The sequence below is a fragment of the Nyctereutes procyonoides genome, unplaced genomic scaffold (genome assembly GCF_905146905.1).
Source record: "Nyctereutes procyonoides isolate TBG_1078 unplaced genomic scaffold, NYPRO_anot_genome, whole genome shotgun sequence".
In the NCBI taxonomy this organism is placed as follows: Eukaryota; Metazoa; Chordata; class Mammalia; order Carnivora; family Canidae; genus Nyctereutes; species Nyctereutes procyonoides.
Genome location: NW_026575121.1, coordinates 31,055,446 through 31,076,916, shown reverse-complemented (window position 1 = coordinate 31,076,916; position 21,471 = coordinate 31,055,446). Strand labels below are relative to the sequence as shown.

Genomic DNA, 21,471 nt, shown 5'->3' with positions numbered 1-21,471 from the left:
TTCTATACATTATCCAAAAAAAGCCATTTACATTATTCAAATGTATTAGGAAAGAGACCTAATATTTAAGCTTTTATTATGTCTGCTTTACAAACATCTTTATTATCTGACAACAACTCTATAAAATAAATACAAATGCAGAAGGGACTAAGAAAGCTTAATTGGCCTTTGTTGATCTTGGTATAGAAGACCTTATAAACTGAAATTTGCATATTAAAAGACCAGTTTGGAAAAGGGGAAAGTTTTTGGGATCTACAAAAGTTTCAATTTAATTAATTTTCAATTAAAATATTAATCAACCAATTCAATTGAGATTTTCAGGGCATTGTATACATGTGGGTACGTGGGTGTGTACCTTACACTGAAAGTAATTGTCCTATTGTATCTTAAATATACACATTTAACCAATTTGCAAAACTGTAGCTGTGAAGAAAGCATTTCTTTCAGCACTATCTTAAAAGAGCTCTTAATGCACGTGCTCTCTTGATAAAATTAAACCAGACATTCCTCTATGTCCCTCATTTTCTTCCGAAAAACAAACTTTCTTCAGAAGGGTAGGGGGGTTTTTTGTTTTTGTTTTTGTTTTTTTATTTTTTAGAAGGGTAGGGTTTTAATCAGCCTGTAATCATAACCACAACAAGACACAAACCTCCCATACATTCCCACGCAATTTACCAAGTTCTGTTACCTATCCATGGTCACAGGTTGTCAGATAGAGTGAAGGCTATGCGAGGACCCTCCCTGAGAAGGCAGACAGCAAGGAGAGAGACAGGGCCCTTCTCAATCCAAATGAGCTCATGAGCAACTGCACAATTAGGCACAACTTCAGGGGAAATGCTACCCAGTGTAGCCACAGAAACAGAGGATTACAAGCATACTCAGAAGCATTTCCAGGGAAGTTTACTTAAGTAGAAAAGACCACTAACTTGCAACCAAGGAAACCATACAGGCTAAGTCCCCGGAGTGTAAGACGGGATAAGGAAGGGTATGTGGGACCAGATGGGTGAGAAGGTCCACCACTAGATACACTTTGGCTCCTCACTACTATGGCCCGCTTCCATGTGTTCTACAGGAAATTATCTTTAATTTTTAAGTAATCTTCTTCCCAGAAGAATTAGGGTCAAGAAATAGAAACCAAATATCTAACATGTTTGCACTCTAAAGCAGCATCTAATCTGAAGCCCCAGGCTACAGGTGGAGAATATTTACCTACCTCTTGGTTAAAAAGTGGGAGAGGCATGAAAAGAGAAAGAGGAAATAACACTACCCTTTCAAAAGATCTAATCTCTCATCAGTCCTTATCATGGCCAAGGATGGTTTTAGTGGAGAGTCTTTAAATTGGGGGGCGGGGAAAGGGGGGAAGCGTATGAACACTCATCATTTTGCAACAAAATACAATAAGTAAAAACTGACTATTTTAAAATAAACATGCTTGTGAATGGTGAAACAAGGCTGCAAGCTAATGCTTCACAAGACAGAGAAAAGAAGCAAAGAGATGGCCGGTAATGAAAGCACGGCAAAGACTCCATCCCATAAAATGTTCAAAACCAAAACTGAAATTGTAACAGTAGTAATTGTGACATTAGATTAAAAAAGAATTAAACAAAAATTCATTTGTTTTAGCAACAGTGTCTATAATATGTTGGGTTCCCTTCTAGCCCTTGTGACCAACAAAACAAAGTCACTGCCCTTGGGCAATTTATACTCAAATGAAGGGAAAGGAACTTGCTCTCAAAGAAAATGCTCAATATTTGTTACTCGGAAATGCTGATGAAGTAGAAACAAAGTGTTTCAGTAGAATTACTTGAAAGTTCTAAAATATGAAATGCTCACATTATCCCAATTAAATATTTATGCCACTAAATGAATAAAGTTAAAACCATAATTTCTGCTGTTAAATTGGCTATTATGGACCAAAAACTCCCTTAATTGGAAGGCAGTAAGAATTCTTCAACATTGAAGACTAAATATGAATTCCTTCCTATTCTCTTACAAAACCATAATGGATTTCTTTGAAGGACCTCCAAACTGTTTCCCATGATGGCTGTACTAGTTTGCATTCCCTATCAACTGCACACAAGGGTTCCTTTTTCTCCGTATCCTCATCAACACTTGTTTCTTATGTTTTTTTTATTTTAGCCATTCTGAGGGTTGTGAGGTGATATCTCATTGTAGTTTTAATCTGCATTTCCCTGATGATGAGTGATGTTGAGCCCATTTCATGTGTCTGCCAGCCAGCCATTTGTAGGTCTTTGGCGAAATGTTTACTGGGGTTAGTCCTCTACCCATTTTTAATTAGATTATTTGGCTCTTTTGGTGTTGAGTGTACAAGTTCTTTAGATTTTGGATATTCACCTCTTACTGATCTATCATGTGCAAGTCTCTTCCCCCTCATTCAGTGGGCTGCCTTTTTGTTTTGTTGGTAGTTTCCTTCTCTATGCAAAAGCTTTTCATTCTGGTGGAGTCCCAACACTTTATTTTGGCTTTTGTTTCTCTTGCCTGAGGAGACATATCCAGAAAAATGTTTCTATGGATGATGTCAAAGAAATTACTATCTGTGTTTTCTTCTACGAATTATATGGCTTCAGGGCTCACAATTAGGCCTTTAATCCATTTTGAGTTTATTTTTATGTATGGTGTAAGCAAGTAGCCCAGTTTCATTCTTTTTCATGTAGCTGTCCAGTTTTCCCAGCACCGTTTGTTAAAGAGACGGTCTTTCCCCCCATTATAAGTTCTTGCCTTTGTTGTAGGTTAATTGCCCATAAAGCATGGGTTAATTTCTGGACTCTATTTTGTTCCACTGATCTATGTGGTATGTTTTTGTGCCAGTACCATATTGTTTCGACTACTACAGCTTTGTAGTTTATTTTGAATCTGATATTGTGATACCTCCAGCTTTGTTCTTTTTTCAAGATTGCTTTGGCTATTCTGGGTCTTATGTGGTTCCATACAAATTTCAGAATTATTTGTTCTAGTTCTAGGAAAAATATTGTTAGTATTTTGATGGGGATTGCAATTTTTCTGTAGATTGCTCTGGGTGATATGGATATTTTAACAATGTTCGTTCTGCCAATCCATGAGCATGGATTGTTTGTGTCATTTTCAGTTTCTTTCATCAGTGTATTATAGTTTTCAGAGTGTACAGGTCTTTTACTTTCTTGGTTAACTGTATTCCTAGGCATTTTATTATTCTTAGTGCCAATTATAAATGGGATTGTTTTTTCTGTTACTTCATTATTAGTGTATAGAAATGCAACAGATTACTGTATACTAATTTTGTATCCTGTGACTTTACTGAATTCATTTATCAGTTCTAGTAGTTTTTTGCTGGAGTTTTCAGGGTTTCTATATATAGTATCACATCATCTGCAAATAGTGAAAGTTTTATTTCTTTCTTACCATTTTGGATGCCTTTTATTTCTTTTTCTTACCTACTGCTGTGACTAGGACTTTAAAAACAGAATTACCCTATGATCCATTAATTTCAGTAAATACTGGGTATTTACCCAAAGAATATGAAAACACTAACTTGAAAACATATACACACTCCTATATCTAATGCAGCATTATTTATGAGAGTCAACATATGGAAGCAACCCAAGTGCCTACTGATAGATGGATAAAGAAGATATGGTATATACATACACAATGGAATATTACTCAACCATAAAAAAGAATGAAATCTTACCATTGCAACAACGTGGATGGAACTAGAGAGTATAATGCTAAGTGAAGCAAGACAAATACCATATGATTTCACTCATGTGGAATTTAAGAAACAAAATGAATAAAGAAAAGAGGCCAAGAAACAGGCTCTTAAAGACAGAGAACTGGTGATTACCAGGAAAGGGGCAGAGGGAGAAATATGTGAAACAGATAAAGGGAATTATAACTACACTTATCTTGATGAGCCCTGAAAAATGCATAAAATTATGAATTACTACATTGTGGACCTGAAACTGTCAATTATACCTAAACAATAAAATGTAAAAAAAAAAAAGAAAAAGAAAGAAAGAAACCCACACTGGAATGACAGCCAAACTCGAGTCTTCTAAACCCACAAGGAAGAGCAGACAGGAAAAAAAGTCATTATCAGTCTGAGGAGGTCACTTGATTTAGAAAGGGAAAAGGGATAAACATTAGGTAACAGACTTGGGTTTTGATATTCTCTGCTTCAAGGGCCCACAGTGAGGGACAAGCCAACAAGAACCTGGAACGTTCTGGAACTGGATGTGCAGCATAGACCAGAGAGGGCAGGGAGCTTTAGAGTGAAGCAAAACCAGGATGACTGTTGAAGAAAATACTGGGACCCTCAATGGCCTCCCCCACCAAGCAGCTGTGTGTCTCCCATTTTTATTCTGTTGCTTAAATAAACAAATAAAAAGCTACTAGATGTAAGATACCTTCCACAAATAAGGGCATCATACAAAAGCAGGAGGATTAAGTGAAGGTGTACGTACTAGAAGGTAAACTCAGCAATGGCAAGGGCTTGACGTCTGTGTAGTCACAGCTGCATTCCCATTTCCTACAGGTACCTGGCACATAAAATGTACTGAATAGATATGCAGCAAAGGAGTTTCAGCGAGGAATTTTTACAATCCTCAAGAAAACAGAACATCAATACCAGGGAGAGAAAACAGGACAGAATATAAAAATCTGGGCAGCCCGGGTGGCTCAGCGGTTGAGCACCGCCTACAGTCCTGGGCGTGATCCTGGAGACCTGGGATCAAGTCCCATGTCAGGCTCCCTGCAAGGAGCCTGCTTCTCCCTCTGCCTGTGTTTCTACCCCCACCCCCTCTGTGTCTCTCATGAATAAACAAATTAAAAAAAAAAACTTAAAAAAAATAATATAAAAATCTGAACATCGATCTAGGAGATTCAACCTCTGGCTAAAAGCAGTATCTAGAATGAAAGAATAGAGAAAGCTGGAGGGCAGGAGGGATTTACAAAGAATGCAATACATTTTGCAGTATTCAAGTTCCCTGGTTAAAATCTTCACTAGCACAAAAAATAAAATAAAATAAAATGTCACATACTAGGAATGAAAAGATTCTGAGATTCTATCTAAAAGGTATTTTAGAGAAAGCTCCCAGAAATCAGAAATTAGAATGGTACAGGACTTCCACAGCAACCCCAGAGCTGAAGTATAATGAAATAATGTATTCTCAACTCTGTCAGACATGGTTTCCAACCTAGAATTCTACACCTAGCTCAAAGAACAATCAAGACTGAAGATACAATTAAGACATTTTCAGATATAGGAGGTTCTCAAGGTTTACCTGCCCCATATCCTCTTTCCTCTCCTCCTCCCCTGAAAAGGCAACAGGAGAATGAATTTCACCGAGAGAGGGACTATCAGAGAAAGGCAGGCATGGCCCCCAGGAAACAGGCACTGCTACACGGAGGAAAGGACAGAATTCCTGGGACAAGGGCGAGGGAAAGTCCCAGAAGGACAGCCCTACGCCAGCCTGCAGAGCAGCAGTTCAGAGCATACTAGGTGGTCAGAGGGCAGTACCAGCAGGAACAATTCAAACATAAAGGGAAATAAAATCCTTGGTGGATTTGTACATCTAACTGCACTGAAGTTGGTTTATTTGGAGAGACTGGAGGTAAATTAATGGCAAAAACCAAAAACAGCATGTAAGTGTCTTTTCACAATTAGCTCTAGGAAAAACAAAAGGTTAGATGAAAAAAGAAACATAATGATAAAACACGGCATGGCTGAGATAGGATTATGTCTGTTTGTAATCAATATGAATGCATCCCCAAATTGGTAAAAAGCTACATGGGAAGATGTGCAAAGAAAAAGAGTAAGGGAAAAAGAGTGTTCAAAGAATTAAACCTTCACCATCCAAAGCAAGAAGTTGACAAGTCAAGCCATGGCTGCAAAGGTATGGGAATTTAATGGGATAGAGAGCAAAACCAAAACAAATACCACATCTGGGTAATCAAATGGGCATGAGAGATAGGGTAGCAATATGTTATTTTCCTTATCATATCCATAAGACTAATACTTTATAAACTGTAGACAAATTGCCTTATGAATATAAGTTAAATTTCTTCTTCTTTTTTTTTTTTAAGAGCTTATTTATTTAAGATAGGAGTGAGACAGAGAGAATACGAGCCAGGAGGCAGAGGGAGAGGGAAAAGCAGGCTCCCCATTGAACAGGGACCCCAATTTGGGGCTCAATCCAAGGACTCTGGGATTATTTCCTGAGCCTAAGGCAGATGATTCACCGACTGAGCCACCCAGGTGCCAAAAATATAAGTTAAATTTCAAAAAAATTTCATCTGAAGAACAAGCTATGGTAGACAGTGACTTCTTATCTCATGAAGAGATTACAGAACAAAAGCATTTAATCTCATAGCAAAAGAGGATTTAGACTTATATACAAATTTTGCAAAACACTAAGGTAGGTTTTGAAAAGCTAGTTCTCTGCTTAAACTCTTACATGAAATTTAAATACATTATGAATAAAACTACAGCACATCAATTCATGTCTTCACAACCTTACCATTCTGCTTCAGCCCCTTGTCAATGAAAGGAAATTAGATAATCGGGCACTTGGTCTCAAATCTCAAAAGCAGCCACCAGTAAGGATTAAATTAAATTTAACAAAGCCTCTATTTTTTTTAAATCAACTTTATATATAAATCTACCTTGTGTGCAAATTAAGCAGGGGTCGCAAACTATGGTCTGGGTGACCCAATACAACTCACCCCAGTTCTGTAATACCTACCAGCTAAGAATGGCTTTTAGGAGTTTGCGTTTTTTTAATGGTTAAGAAACAGAAAAATCAAAAGAATATATTTTGTGACACCTAGAAAAAAAATCATAGGAGAAAAAAAAATCATAGGAGAATTTAAATCTCAGTGTCTAACAGATAAAGAGTTATTGGAACACAGCTTTGTTTATTAACGTTTGCATCTATGGCTGCTTTTATTGATGGTAGAGAATGTATGGCCTGCAAAGCCTAAAATACTTGCTATCAGGTCCTTTTCAGAAAAAAATGTGTTGACCCTGAACTAAATGATTCTAGTTCTAACTGAATTTCATTTGAATTTTACTTCAAATGAAACTGAGCCAAATTCATAAATAAAAATGTCCATATAAAGAGTCCTTGAATCAAGAACCTTAGAGACAGTCTATACAACCTTAAAGTCCAGAGGCATTTAATGGTTTGCTTAGGGGTCAGTTGGGTAAATGGGAATAGGATCAAGGCTGGAGTCCACTGACTCACATGGCTGCTCTCTTTGATAAGCATCTGTTGCCAAAGTTTTAACCCTAGTGCTATACCTTTGTTCCTATTTCCACCCTTCAACTTATTACTAAATCACTTATTTTGTTTTAGTTAAAATGTTAATATAACGTGCCTTTTAATTTGAGTTTGCCAAATATTTAAGACAAATTTCTGTTGATATTTACTTAGGACTGTGCCAAAAAAAAAAAAAAAAAAACAGCATTGAACATTGGTGAAAGACAGTCTTTCAGGTCAGGGAGACCCAGCTTCTGGCTCTGCCTCTGGGGTTTTGCTCTGGGCCCAATAATCCTCTGAACTTCTTTCAACCTCACCTGTCTCTTCTCTAAAAGTGAGTATAGTACCTAGCTCAGAGGAGTGTGGTTAGACTGAATAAAATAAAGGCTGTCAAGAACTGAATGTAATGACTGTCACAGAATTCAGAGCTCAGAAAAATGTCACCTATTATATACTGTCTCATGTCCAGATTTTGATAACCATCATTATCCCTGAAGAGCTTCACAGGTAGTGTTCTCAAACTTCACTGTGTGTAACAATCACACTGGTGCACTTGTCAGCGCAAATCCCCATGGCCCTACTAGCAGCTACTCTGGTTGTTTAATCTGGAAAAGGAAGGAATCTGCATTTCCAAGTTCAAGTGTGATTAATACAAGTAGTCCATGGAATGGAAACAGTGCTCCTAGATAGAAAAAGATACCGAGAAGTTAAGAGATGAGCAAAAACCTAAGTAATCACCGCCTTAATCAAACATAAAATGGCAAGGAGATAAGGACTGCTAATTCCTTTGGCTGTTTTTCCTTCCACAACAGTCCTAATTTTTTTTTCTTTAAACTTATGTTGGGCCCCATAAGTCAATAAATGTCATATACAATATAAAGATTATTTCCCAGTTTATAAAGGTTAGGACTTGCAGTTATACAACCAAGTATTTATGGAACTCAAAAAGGTCAATACTCAGGTCCCAAAGAAACTTCAGTTTTCCTTCTTGGAATTCAGTCACACCACCTGTTACTATCCCCAGAGAATTTAAGGCTGAACCATTTTACCTTCTGGTATATCTGCAAATAGAAAGAAAAAAAAACACAGAAAAATAATATGTATTCCTACCTTTTGGTACAAACTGAAACAAGCTAAGAATATGGCTAAAAACAAGCATGAAAATAAATATTCTACATTGAGAAACCCTGGTGCGGAAGGATTGTGAAGCAAATCGCATGCAATCGCTGCACCTTTAGGGAAGGCTTTTCCATTGAAGTGTCAGTTCCAAAACCAGTAACGAAAACAGAATTAATAGTGGCAAGAGTTTGAGAGCATAAATGTACAGGTTCGAAATTACCTTGCTCCAGTCTAAAGCACAGGGAACGCCTTGCTGCTTCCATCTCTGGAGTCGGGTTATCTAGGACGTGTCTACACCACTGCAAAGGGCTCAGGGATTTCTCTGATGATGTGAATGTCTTTGAAGAGCCAACGTATAACCTTAAAAAAAGAAATCTACATTATAGGTTTATATAGGTTTATAGAGATGACCTCTCGTCTAGGGAAAACAACATGTATTTAACAGTTTCTATGGAAACAACTCACATTGGATTGCTTCAAATATCAAAATTATTTCTTAACAGGCAAATAAACCCAAATAAAATGTGATGATTTCTATAACCTGGTGGGAAGGGGGACTTCAAGAAACTATGGAACTATGTCTCAGAGTCAGACATCAGAGGCTCTTGTTACTGAACTAGCCTTGAACAAGTACCGTAACAATCTGACTACCTCACTTGCACTGGTAGAAATGAACCCTTTCACATCTGTCTCTTTAGTAACAGAATCTTAGACAAACTGGGCAAATGTGTGTAAACATGACCTAGCAAACAAGGCAAATTGTATGTGCTTTTTAAAAATATCAGTCTAAAAATAAGTGAAAGTCTGTTGATTCTCTCAGCCCTTAAATAATCAGATATCCCCTCCTCGCCACAACTCAAATCCAAACTAAACTTGCTATGTGCCTCTTTCTCACGAGAGCCAAACAGCTTCCAAAGATATGTTTAAGGAAAAATTTGCTTTCAGTATCTGTACCTTTACACAGCAATGGGTAGAATTCAAAATAACCACCATGAGGCACTTTAAGTTAAAGATTTTCTCTCTGACACACGGCGCTAAGGTAAACTATAGAATATTTTTAGGGTTATACAAAAAAGGTTCAGCTTTCTAGCTGACTAAAAAAGGAAGAGAAAAAATTTTAATAATCACTGCTTCTAGTAATTAACCTTTACTTATAAAGCTGTATTATCATTGCAATCACTTTAAAGTAATACTCCTCTAAACAAAGCTACCATGATTCTAATGAGTATGTATTCTTGATATACCATAACTTCATTATTTATTCTTATACCATTACAGTCGGGACCCCTACCTGTCAAAATAATTCCTCAGTTACCCAAGATGGTTAGGAAATAGTACAGACCAGAGCTTGGCAAACTTTTTCTATTAAGGGGCAGCTAGTAAATATTTAGGTTTTGTGGGCCACACAGTCACTGTCACAACCCCTCAATTCCATTATGGCAGCCCCAAAGTATCATAGATAGTATGTATTGTGAGTCAGTAGGGCTGTGTTCCTATAAACTATTTACAGACACTGAAACTTGAATTTCCCATAATTTTCAATGTCATGAAATAGTATTCTTTTGGAGGTTTTTTCAGCCATTTAAAAATGTATAAATCTAGCTGTCCAGCCATACAAATCATGCAGCAGGACCAACTTGACTCTAAGACACAGTTTGCTAACTTCTGTTACAGATGCATATTCTAAAATATCTTTTAATCAATTCAGTGGTAAACCTAATACACCATTCTTCCCTTAGTTTGCCCCCACAGTCCTCCCTTCATCAGGAGAATACTGATTAATTAAAAATTCTTATTCCTGGGCTCACTTCAGTCTACTATGACAAGATTAATACCTACCTATATAAATCCATCCTTTCCACCCTCACCCCTGAAGAGTACAGTACAGGGTAGCTCACTCCAGTTATCCAAAGGCTAGTCTAAGTCAGCTGTTCTCAATCTTTGGTACATCAAAATCTCTCAACGGGCTTGTTAAAACACAAATTGCTAACCCTTGATTGCAGGCAGGTCTAATCTACCCAATTCAGAAGGTTTGGAATGTGGCCAAAGAATTTGATTGTCTACCAAGTTTCCAGGTGATGCTGGTACTGCTGTCTGGAGACTTCACCTGGAGACAGATGCACTGGGCTAAACCAATTAAGTAATTCTATCATTCCTGTTTGCCCCCCCGTTTTAGGCAAAGGCTCTGGATACAATTCTAGCCAATAAAAACTAAGGGGAAATATTGTGATGGGCAAGTTTCTCCTTATTTTTAAAGTAGTCAGAAAGGACGCAATTATGTGCTGTCTCCAACAGATGCACTTGAAATATAACCACACAGGTTAAAAGTAAAAGGATGTAAAAGCAAAACCCATAAAAAGTCTAGGCCCAAAAGGTTTCACTGCTGAATTCTACCAAATATCACACAGAAAAGAAACTGAAGACCAATATCCTTCATGAATGTAGAAGCAAAAATCTGGATATTTTAGCAAATTGAGTCCAACCATATACAAAAGGGATACTTCATCATTAGTAAGTGGGGTTTATCCCAGGAATGAAAGGTTGGCTTAACATTCAATCAGTGTAGCTTAACATAGGAAAGGCATATAATAATCTCAACAACACAGAAAAGCCCTCCACAGCACAGCGAAGCCTGATAAAAGAATAGAAAGTAACACCTTTGATCTGAATAAAGACATTTACAAAAATAGCATTAACAGTGAAATATTGAACCCTTTTCCCCTAACATCAGGAACAAAACAAGGACTAGAGGTTCTAGCTACCGCAATCATGCAATAAAAACATTTAGACTGGAAGTGAGTAGTCAATCTATCTTTATTCAGAGATTACATGATCATCTATGTAAAAAACCAGAGGAACCTACAAAAAAGATACTAAAACTAATAAGGAAGTTTAGGAAAAAGACTATAGCATATGAGATCAAAATACAAAAGTTAACTGCAATTCTATATTAGCAACAATCAGTATTTTTGAAATTTCACTTCCCATTTACAATAGCATAAAAACATAAGATGCCTAAGATAAATCTGATACAGGATGTCAAGCCCCTATATGCTAAGAACTACAAAACATTCTGAGAAACTAAAGAAGATATAAATGGAAAGACAGCTATGTTTCACGGTTCAGAAGACTAAATACTGTTACGATGTCAGTTATCCCTAAATTTATTTAGCAAAATCCCAAAAGTTCAGTAAGCTTCTTGAAGAAATATGAAAGCTGATTCTAAAATTCATATGGAAATGCACAACCCTGACATAAATCAGCCACTAAATTAGTCAACTATGGAATGGTCTAAACTACCTTTAAAAAACAATGAAGTTGGAGAGTTATCCTTGATTGAGACATATTACAAAGCTATAGTAGTGGAGACAGTTTAGTATGACAAAGATAATATAGATCAATGGGGAAACAAGATGCTCTAGAACTACATGCATGCGGAAAACTGATTCTTAATAAAGTATAAAGGTCAATGAAGAAAAGATAGTCTTTTGAGCAAATCGTGCTGAAACAAATGGATATCCAAATACAAAAAATAAATTTTGACCCATACTTCACATAATATACAAGTTAACTCAAAACAGATTTCCAAAAATGTAAAACCTAGAACTACAAATTTTTAAAAAAAACCATGGGCAAAGTCTTTGTGTTCTTAGGTTGGCAAGTACTTCTTAGATACAATTTCTTAGATGGAAAGTATGATCCATAAAAGAAAAATTTATCTATTTGAATTCAATAAAATAAAAATGACAACTTTGCTCTTTGAAAGATAAGAGAATAAATGATAAACCATAGATTGGGTAAAAATATTTGCAAATCACATATCTGATCAAAAAGACATGTATGTAGAATATACATAAAAACTCTGCGAACTCAATCTAATTTTTAAAAATGTACAGAAGATTTGAACAGACATTTCGCCAAAGAAAATCTATGAATGGCAAACAGCATTTGGAAAATATGCTCATCATCTGTCATTTAAAAAATGCAAAGCAGAACCACTATGAGGTACTACCACATATCTACTAGAGTGGCTAAAATTAAAGACTGGCTGTTGGGATGCCTGGGTGGCTCAGCGGTTGAGCATCTGCCTTGGGCCCAGGGCATGATCCCAGAGTCTGAGGATCAAGTCCCACATCAGGCTCCCTGCATGGAGCCTGCTTCTCCCTCTGCCTATGTCTCTGCCTCTCTCTGTGTCTCATGAATAAATAAAATCTTAAAAAAAAAAAACTGGCCATGACTAGTATGAGGAGGTACAACTGAACCTCTCACACAGTATTAGTGGAAATGTGAAACAGCATAACCAGTTGGGGAAAGATTTTGGCAGCTTCCTAAAAAGTTAACATACACCTCCCTCTCTGTTCCAGCCTCTCAACAGCCATTAAGTATTTATTCAAAAGAGATGAATGCATGTGCCCCCACAAAGACTTATCTGTAATAGCCAAAACTTGAAAACAGCCAAGATGTTCATAAAAGATGAATAAAAAAAACATTGCTACATCCATGCAATCTAACAGTTCTTACAATATGAAGGAATGAATTGATTCATGTAACAACACAGATGAATTTCAAAATAATTATCTTGAGTATAAGAAGCCAGACCAAAAACAAATGAAAAACAGTACATACTATGTAATTTCATAGGTATGAGAATATAGAAAACACAAACTACTCTAGACTCACAGAAAGCAGACCAGTGGTTGGCTGCCTTGACAGGAAGTAGGCAGGAGCCAGAGAACACAAAGGGCCACAAAGAAACTGGGACCATTAAGGTGTTCGCTCCCTTGATTGTGGTGATGGTCTTATGGGTGTGTATATATGTCAAGACCTGCATATTTTAATATACACAGCTTATACTTCACTTACGCGTCAATAAGGCTAAAAAAATTCACAACACAGGAAGTGTTTTCTATCTTTGAATGTTCTTGAGACTTGAGTAGCCATTCCAGGTGAAACAAACAAGCAGGTGCCACAGCCTTGACACAAATGAGCCACTAAATTGTCAACTGTGGAATTTTATTTTGTCCAGGTGGGGGGGGGGGGTGGCAGGGAGGGGCAGAGGGAGAATCTTAAACAGACTCCATGCCAGTGTGGAGCCCGACACAGGGCTCAATCTCTCAACCCTGAGATCATGAACTGAGTCAAAATCAAGACTCAGAGGGACGCCTGGGTGGCTCAGTGGTTGAGCGTCTACCTTCAGCTCAGGGCATGATCCTGGAGACCCTCTTCCTGTGTCTCTGCCTCTCTCTCTCTGTCTCTCATAAATGAATAAATAAAATATTTTTAAAAAAAATCAAGACTCAGATGCTTAACTGAGTGAGCCACCCAAGTACCCCTTTTTTATTTTATTTTTTTAGTTTTTTTTTTTTAGAGAGGAAATGGAACTTCTCTTTCAACAGCTTTAATAAGTTATCCCCACCTTTTTATACATGCAAAAACTCATGTCACTGCCTGAGTCTCTGCTTACACTCAAATCCCTCTCAGCTGCCACTTGAAGTTACTGTGTGAAACACTGTTCTGCTCATTACCTCTAGCATCATAAGAACTGCTCATATCCTCCATTAGAAGACTTCTACCAACCATGTTAACTCAGGATTTTAGGTACTCCCACCACTTGGATTTTTTTGCTGGTAGTTTTTGTGGGTTTTTTTTTTTTTTTTTTTTTTTTTTTTGCTTATAGGGTAATTCTACAAAAAGATTTCCTTAATTCCTTAGGACCTATGTAATATAGTTCTTTCATCTGACAATACAGCCTTGTAGCATATTCATAAGCAGTGCTCACTCCCACCACCTCTTCTCCATCACAACCTAATGCCAGAGGCTGACCCAGAAGCTGACTTCAGGTACATCAAATTTAGCTAAAGGTAAGATTAAGCACTTTACTGAACCAGAGAAATGAAATGAAGTCTACATGTTGACTGGTTAAAACCCTAGTCCCAGTTTCTCTTTACATTCCTAGAATTGACTGCCTTACTTATAGCTCCCAGGAGTACAGAAGTTTGTGTCTAGAGACAGATTAACCCAAGAGAAGACCTAGAAAAACTGAAACTTGAACTGGCTACCCATCCAATCACTTGGTAAAAAGCACCACTATGCAGAACTTTAGATCAACTTCAATACCTACCCCCTTGGGATATAAGCAGATAATCAGTAACATCAGATACTTAGAATATTCCTTTTACATTAGAAGCCTGAGTCTAAAAGTAGAGGGGGGAAGAAATGAGAAAACAATGCAGAGAACTGAAGAAAAACCCAAGACAACCATACTTGGTATCATCAGATAAAATGTTACATTCACAAAAAAATATTTAAAAATAAAGTTTCTTCATTCTTGGGAAATGGAACTATTTTAGCAGAACAAAAAATTCAATGAGTTTGGAAGACCGAGTTTAAGAAATTTCCCAAATGCAAAACAAGACACAGACTGACAATGACAGAAGGCATAAAAAAATTTGCACCAAGTAAGCCTACATCTGATTATCACAGGTTCTAAAACATACACACATGCACACATGCGGAGAGAAGCTTATTTTTAAAAAGGGGCAGAAAATTCGAGAATTGAAGGCAGGCCATTGAGTTCTAAAGTGAGAACACCCACAAACGTCCAGTACAACAGAGTCCCATACCAAGGTACATCAAGACATTTTAGAAAACTAGGGATAAAGAAAACTAAAAAAGTCAAGAAGGATTAGGTATCCAAATACTTCAAAGTCTAAAACATGGTAAAAATTAGAACAAAATGGAACAATGCCTTCAAACATAAGAGAAAGTGACTTAGGCTTTTTATACCCAGCCCAACTATGAATCTTTTATGAGGATAAAGACACTTTTAAATAAGCAGGAGTTCACAGTGTACTTCTCATACATATGTTCTTTCTCAGAAAACTACTGGAGGCTGTGCCCCACCTACTAGAATAACTGAAAGATGAAGATAAAGAATCTTAAAAATGAGAGGTCCTACATAAGCAAGAAACCTAAGGAATTCCCATTAACACAGAACTGTGCATGCAGCCTAAAAAGTAGAGACTGGAGCAATGGGCTTAAGAGTTCCAGGAGGGATGGAATTACAAAATAAATTTTTTAAAACAGATTTAAGAGACTGTCAAATATGTATGACCTTATCAAGGAATTTATGGCTCCAGTAGAGTATTTGAAAAATTAGTAATAGGGATTAAAGAAATTGGGGAAAAGAAAGGCCATTACTAACTCTTGGAGGGAAAAAAGGAATTAGAGGGAAATAAATGTAACATAGGATTAACAGGGCTCAGTTAACAACTGTTATAATATAGGTGTTACACAGGATTTACTATAAAAATTATGAAAACCATTAAAGGAAGATCTGGTGGTTTGGCAGTGAGGAGAAGAAAGCTTTCATCTTCCAAAACAAGTCTACAGATGTCTAAGATCATGTAGTACAAGTGACTGTTCAGAAATAAAGAGCAAAAGAAACAGAATCAAGTGATGCCTGTGTGGAGGATTTGGAGGTAGGAATGATGGAAGGGCTGCTGCTTTCTGTAAAGATCCTTGCTGCTTAGGTCCTATTAATTGCATTACTTTGATACGACTTTAGAAGCACTGTGCAAATGTATGGTATTAAGACAAATGATCTTTTTCAGAGTCAGTCTCCAAACAATGTACCCTTGATAGCTTACTATGAGCCTACTATTTCTATGGTGAGGCCTAGGGCTGGATTTGAAGAAAGAAGAAAAAAAGCAGACGGTGATCATGTAGCTCCAAAATTCCTTGAGTACGACATAACTCCAAAATCAGACAAGCAAGGTAAAACTTCTATTTCTCCTCAAAGGTCTCAATCTTCCAAAAAGTCACCAAAATCACCTTATTTGTTGTTATTACAATATCCTATTTTGCCATCATTAATACAATATTCCTGGTGACTTACAAACTGCTCTTTCAACTTCTGTAGTTCTACTAATTAAAGTATATTTGAATCTGGCAAGATAGAAGAAAAACCTTCATCCAAAACTTGAGAATTCTTCAAATATTAGAAAAGCTATCTTTTAAAATGTCACACTATTTTTCTTTGACTTTGCTTCAATAACTTCCAAAGGCAGTAACTTCCAAATCCTTAGAAAGGATTAGCTTTCTCATAGAACCTCTTCCTTTCCATACATTTCACATTCTGGATGCCCTCACTTAATACAAGTGCTAATACTGGGAGGACAGGAAACCACAAAGCCCGCTATAATAACAACAACCTGGGTGCTTCAAAAGAAGTTATAACTATCTAGAAAAAAAAATCAGTTATTCTCAAGTAAATGTTTGGCTCTAACATCATCCTTCGGATAATAAAAAAAAATGATACAGCAAATATATACATCTCTTTTACAGACCTATCACTGAGAAAGAATACGTGGCAATTTTCAAACATGTAATTCAAGAGCCTTCAATCATCATAAGTTCCATTTTAAGGAAAGTTAAGATATCGGCCCTAATAAGCACAATCAATCAATCGTTAGTCAAACTGAAGTGTTTGATTAACCAGCACCTGCTAGGGTCACATTGGTCAGCCACTGCAAAGTAATCTTACCACCACTAAGCTATTAAAAGGACACATGAAGTCCAAATTTGAGTTATGGAACTGTCCTCCAGCAGACTCTCTCTCCCGCCCTGCAGTCAGAGCTAGATTCTATTTCGGTGTCTCACTGCAGGGTTTCTCGAGGACCTCAGCACATACTTCACTCAACTCTGTTTGCCTCTAGAAAACACTGCGGTTTTCAATTAGCATTTGTCAGAAACTGAAGCACCCTCTGGTCTTTTCACTGAAAATCAATTATGGAAAAAAAACAGTTTAGGTGGTCTAATTTAGCTGTGCCATATGTATAGTACAAGGTGTTCAGCAGTTTTGATGAAGAATTGGCAAGGATTTAGCCAACTGTCCGGGGTCTTGGTGTGACACATGAAAGATAAGTATCTCATTCATTAAATTTTCCTTATTTTGTACATATCACCCTTTTCCCCTTATATAATTTTGAACTTTTCTCCTGTCCTTTCCAATTGGGCAAGTTCAAAATCTCTGCCACATCCCTTTTATATAAGTCTCAATATTCTTCTGACACTCCACTAAAATAAAAGCCCTATATGGGGCTGTATTTTATGTTGACTGGCATATTTTTATCTTGACATTTTCTGAATATAGAATTGTCTTCCTGATTGAGGTGTGCAAGACCGCGCTTTCCCCAGTGCTACCCTATCTTCAAGAGTTTTTGTTTTTTCCACCTGCTTTCCCCAAGACCATTTTGCTTTTCCACCTGCTTTCCCCAAGACCATTGTGCTTTCAAAAGATGTAAATGCCATTTTTCTATCTGTGACCATAACACACAAATACATTTGCCATGCCTACCCAGGGCACACACATGTAAAACGAAATAAGTTTAATCAAGACAAATTCGTATTGTAGGATATGATGCATTCTGATTTTATATCCTGCTGCTCTTTTTTTAAAAAACAAAGAGATGCTGGACAATCCACTAAACAGACTATAACACGCTAATGGTCATAACCAAGCTCAGGAAAAATATCAGTGGTGTAAACACTTCTGAATCTGTCTGAACAATCTGAACTATGGTCTCAATCTTTGAATAAAAAACTGGAGGAGCTATGCAAGTCACTTCACCTCAGAGCTTCAGTCCCTCAATCATGCAATAGAGGAGCTGAAACGGGTCATGGAAAGGTCTAGTATGCAGTTAACAACTCACTGCTCCCCTTGCAACTTTACACTAATCTGATTTCTCTTCCTGATACCCTGGTGCTTGCCAGCCTGGGAACATTGAGGCAGTGATCTTGAAAACCTCCTTCCATACAGACTGGCAAATCATCCAGCCACATGTTCCAGGCATGCATCAAAATTTCAATCCTTGGGGGACACCTGGGTAGCTCAGCGGTTGAGCATCTGCCTTTGGCTCAGGGCCTGATCCCGGACTCCCGGGATCAAATCCCATATTGGGCTCCTTGCATGGAGCCTGCTTCTCCTCCCTCTCCATGTGTCTCTGCCTGTGTCTCTCATGAATAAATAAATAAAATCTTTAAAAAATTTTTCAATCCTTGGAGCTTATTTGCTCCCGATATTGAGATTCTCCCCTTTACTTTCTAGCCTAATGGCATTCTAGAGAGTTAAGGCCATCAAATTAGTAGCATTACTGAAGAATCCATATAGCAGAATGTGAAGTTTACTATGGGATTATAACTGGACTGAAGGTTATAGGGGCACCTGGGTAAGCTCAGTCGGTTAAGTGTCCGACTCTTGATTTTGAGCCCCGCATCGGGCTCCCTGCTCAATAGGGAATCTGCTGGAGATTCTCTGCCTCTCCCTTGGCCCCTCTCAGCTCATGTGCATGCTCTCCCTCCAAAATAAATAAATCTAAAAAAAAATTAGTTCTGGAACCACAGTCTAATTTTCTGAGGCACTTAATTCTAGCAGCCCAGTGCTAAGATGAAAGCAAAATTAAATAATTTAATTTCAATTGAGATAAATATTTGAAATGAAACTGTTTCAAAGCTTTTCATCAAAATGAAGAGGAACACACCATCCTTCTCACATTGTTTTTTTGTAAACAGAAGATACTTAGAGGTGAAATAACTGTTTGGAAAAAAAACTTAAGAGACCTGATTGATTGTTCATTAATGAGCTATCATCAAGCAAATACTGATTTTACAATTCACTGTTTTCCTTCTACACCTAATTCTTGAGCCAAGGGTTATCCAGATTTTTTTTTAGATTTTATTTATGTATTCATGAGAGACAGAGAGAGAGAGAGAGAGAGAGAGAGAGAGAGAGAGGCAGAAACACAGGCAGAGGGAAAAGCAGGCTCCATGCAGGGAGCCTGAAGTGGCACTCAATCCCGGGTCTCAAGGATCACGCCCTGGGCTGAAGGCGGCGCTAAACCGCTGAACCACCCAGGCTGCCCTATCCAGATTGTTAATAAAAGGTGAAGAATTATACTCCAAGGTTTGTAGAAAAAAATGAGTAACATGAAAGAACTTCTAGAATGTTTTCTTTCATGAAAATAAGACATCTTAATGGAAGTACTATTCTAAATAATCAAGAACCAGTTTTCTTTAGCCCATTAGAATGAAGTCACGATAAAAATGCATGAAAAATTACAGGCAAGACAGTTAACAGTAAGCTGTTCCTTACTACTGTTACTTCAACAACAATGCAATTGTTACAGGGAGACAAAGATGTCCAAGATGTATTCAGTGAAAGATTAAAAAAAAACCGCTGTGTATATATTTGCATAATGATTTGTATAATTATGTTTTTATCTTGAAGAATCTACAGCATGTTAATTGTGAAACTCTGAAACGTGGTAGTGAATTGAAGAAAAGAAGGAAGACTCCTATGACTTCATACTCCTATCTGTGGGGATCTTTTTTCTTCCAGTGTGAAAATGTAAAACTATTTTCAAATACTTTTTTAAATAATCAGGTACATATTATCTACTACAGTCGTTTAACAGAGGAAATAAAAAATAAGTTGCCTCCCTGCAAACATGTTAGGCAATCCAAATGAAAAGCACTTTTGAGACTATACAAGTACATACATAGTATGCAGTGATGAAGGAACATCAGAGAGCTTTGCAAGCATTAATAAGTGGGTTAAACTTTGAGAATTAGACCTGTTATTTGTGCAAGAGGCCAAGGTATTGCAATACAAAAATATTTTGATTTATAAGATGCTAAGACAAAGTTTTCTGTAAATCAGGAGCCTTTAAAATTTTTTAATGACATCCCACCTAAGAGTAATGATGCCTCCATTTTTCCACATGGGATTCTAATCCTACGTCTGTTTTGAAAAAGATAGGCCATAAAACAATGTGCCACTTGTCTGTAGAAACATCTGTAAAGCGTCAAGGCATTGATTTATGTACTCCCCTAAATAGCTGATGAGTGAAATTAGTAGAACCTGCTATACTTTACATTCACTTCAAACCATCTGAATTGCTAACAAAGTAATCCCACAGAGCAGGTCATTTTTTTCCAAAGTTATTTCAATACTGTTTTGACAAAAAACAAACTACAAAAGAAAAGCCTACATATCAAAAATCTAGCAGTAGTTGGACAATAGGCAGAAGTCCATTCAATGGAAGAAAATACTATTATAGTAGCTATGTATATACTACCCCATTTGAATACACTTCCAAAATAATAAGCATATGATAATACGTTTAAAAATGCTAACACTTTTAACGTACAGGACTGATGCCCATCAAAAACACAAACAAGTTTCCTTCTACCATTTAAGTACATATTTCCAGAAAAGGCCAAGTGGGAACTAAATCAATGTAATGTAATTAGAAAGCAACATATGGGCTTAGAGTTATTATAACCGAAGAACGACCAACATGAGAGCATTTTCTAGAGCCATGTTCAGGCTGAAACGGAGTTTACAATACAGCCTGGGCTTCACAAAAAAACAAACGTGTAATATCTGAAGAACGGCTTATAAAGCTCCCAAAAGTGGGGAGTTGTTTTGGTTTCTACAACTTGAGCTACCAGCACAGCTGCCTGCCAACAGAGAGAGTACTGAGGAGGAGGAGGAGGAGGAGGAGATGCTTTATTGTAGCTCCATATACGTTTCGATTCTGCAATTCAAACCAATTAATGTACTTTGCAGTCGGGAGCTCTAAGTATATGGAACACCACAGGTCTCAACAGAAAACCAGTAAGATTCTCCATTTCCCATTCCTCCGCGTGAGATCAAGCAACAGGACCACAGAGAAAGTGAGGGAAATCCAGCCTCCAGGAGCAGGAAGAACCCGAGATAAAAGAAGGACTCCAACTCTCCTTCCTGCCACAGCTACTTAAAGGTGAAAGCTGTGCATTTTCCCTGCGGGAATCAAAGTTCCACTTACTGAGGCTTCTACTCATCTTCCCCTGTCCCACTACCCCTAGGAGATGGAAGAAAGCAAATGAAGCAACCAAGAGAAGTAGGTCACGAAAGGAACTTACTCCATGAGAACGTAGCGTAAAAATACTAAGGTAATCGGCCCCTCCCCCCCAAGTTGCTCATTGATGGAGAGAAGAGCTAACCAGATTTCCAGTGAAATGCTGCTGCCAGCCACAGGTTTTTAGATAACCA

At 37.4% G+C, this 21,471-nt stretch overlaps 1 protein-coding gene across 2 annotated transcripts in view; it reads right to left on the bottom strand.

The window, feature by feature from the left end:
* SLAIN1 (SLAIN motif family member 1) overlaps positions 1 to 21,471 on the bottom strand; it is a 58,500-nt gene that overhangs the window by 35,380 nt on the left and 1,649 nt on the right. For both annotated transcript variants that reach the window (XM_055335581.1, XM_055335582.1), the window contains exon 2: positions 8,596 to 8,735. In XM_055335581.1, the coding sequence (XP_055191556.1) occupies positions 8,596 to 8,735 (140 nt within the window). The remainder of the gene's footprint in view (positions 1 to 8,595; positions 8,736 to 21,471) is intronic.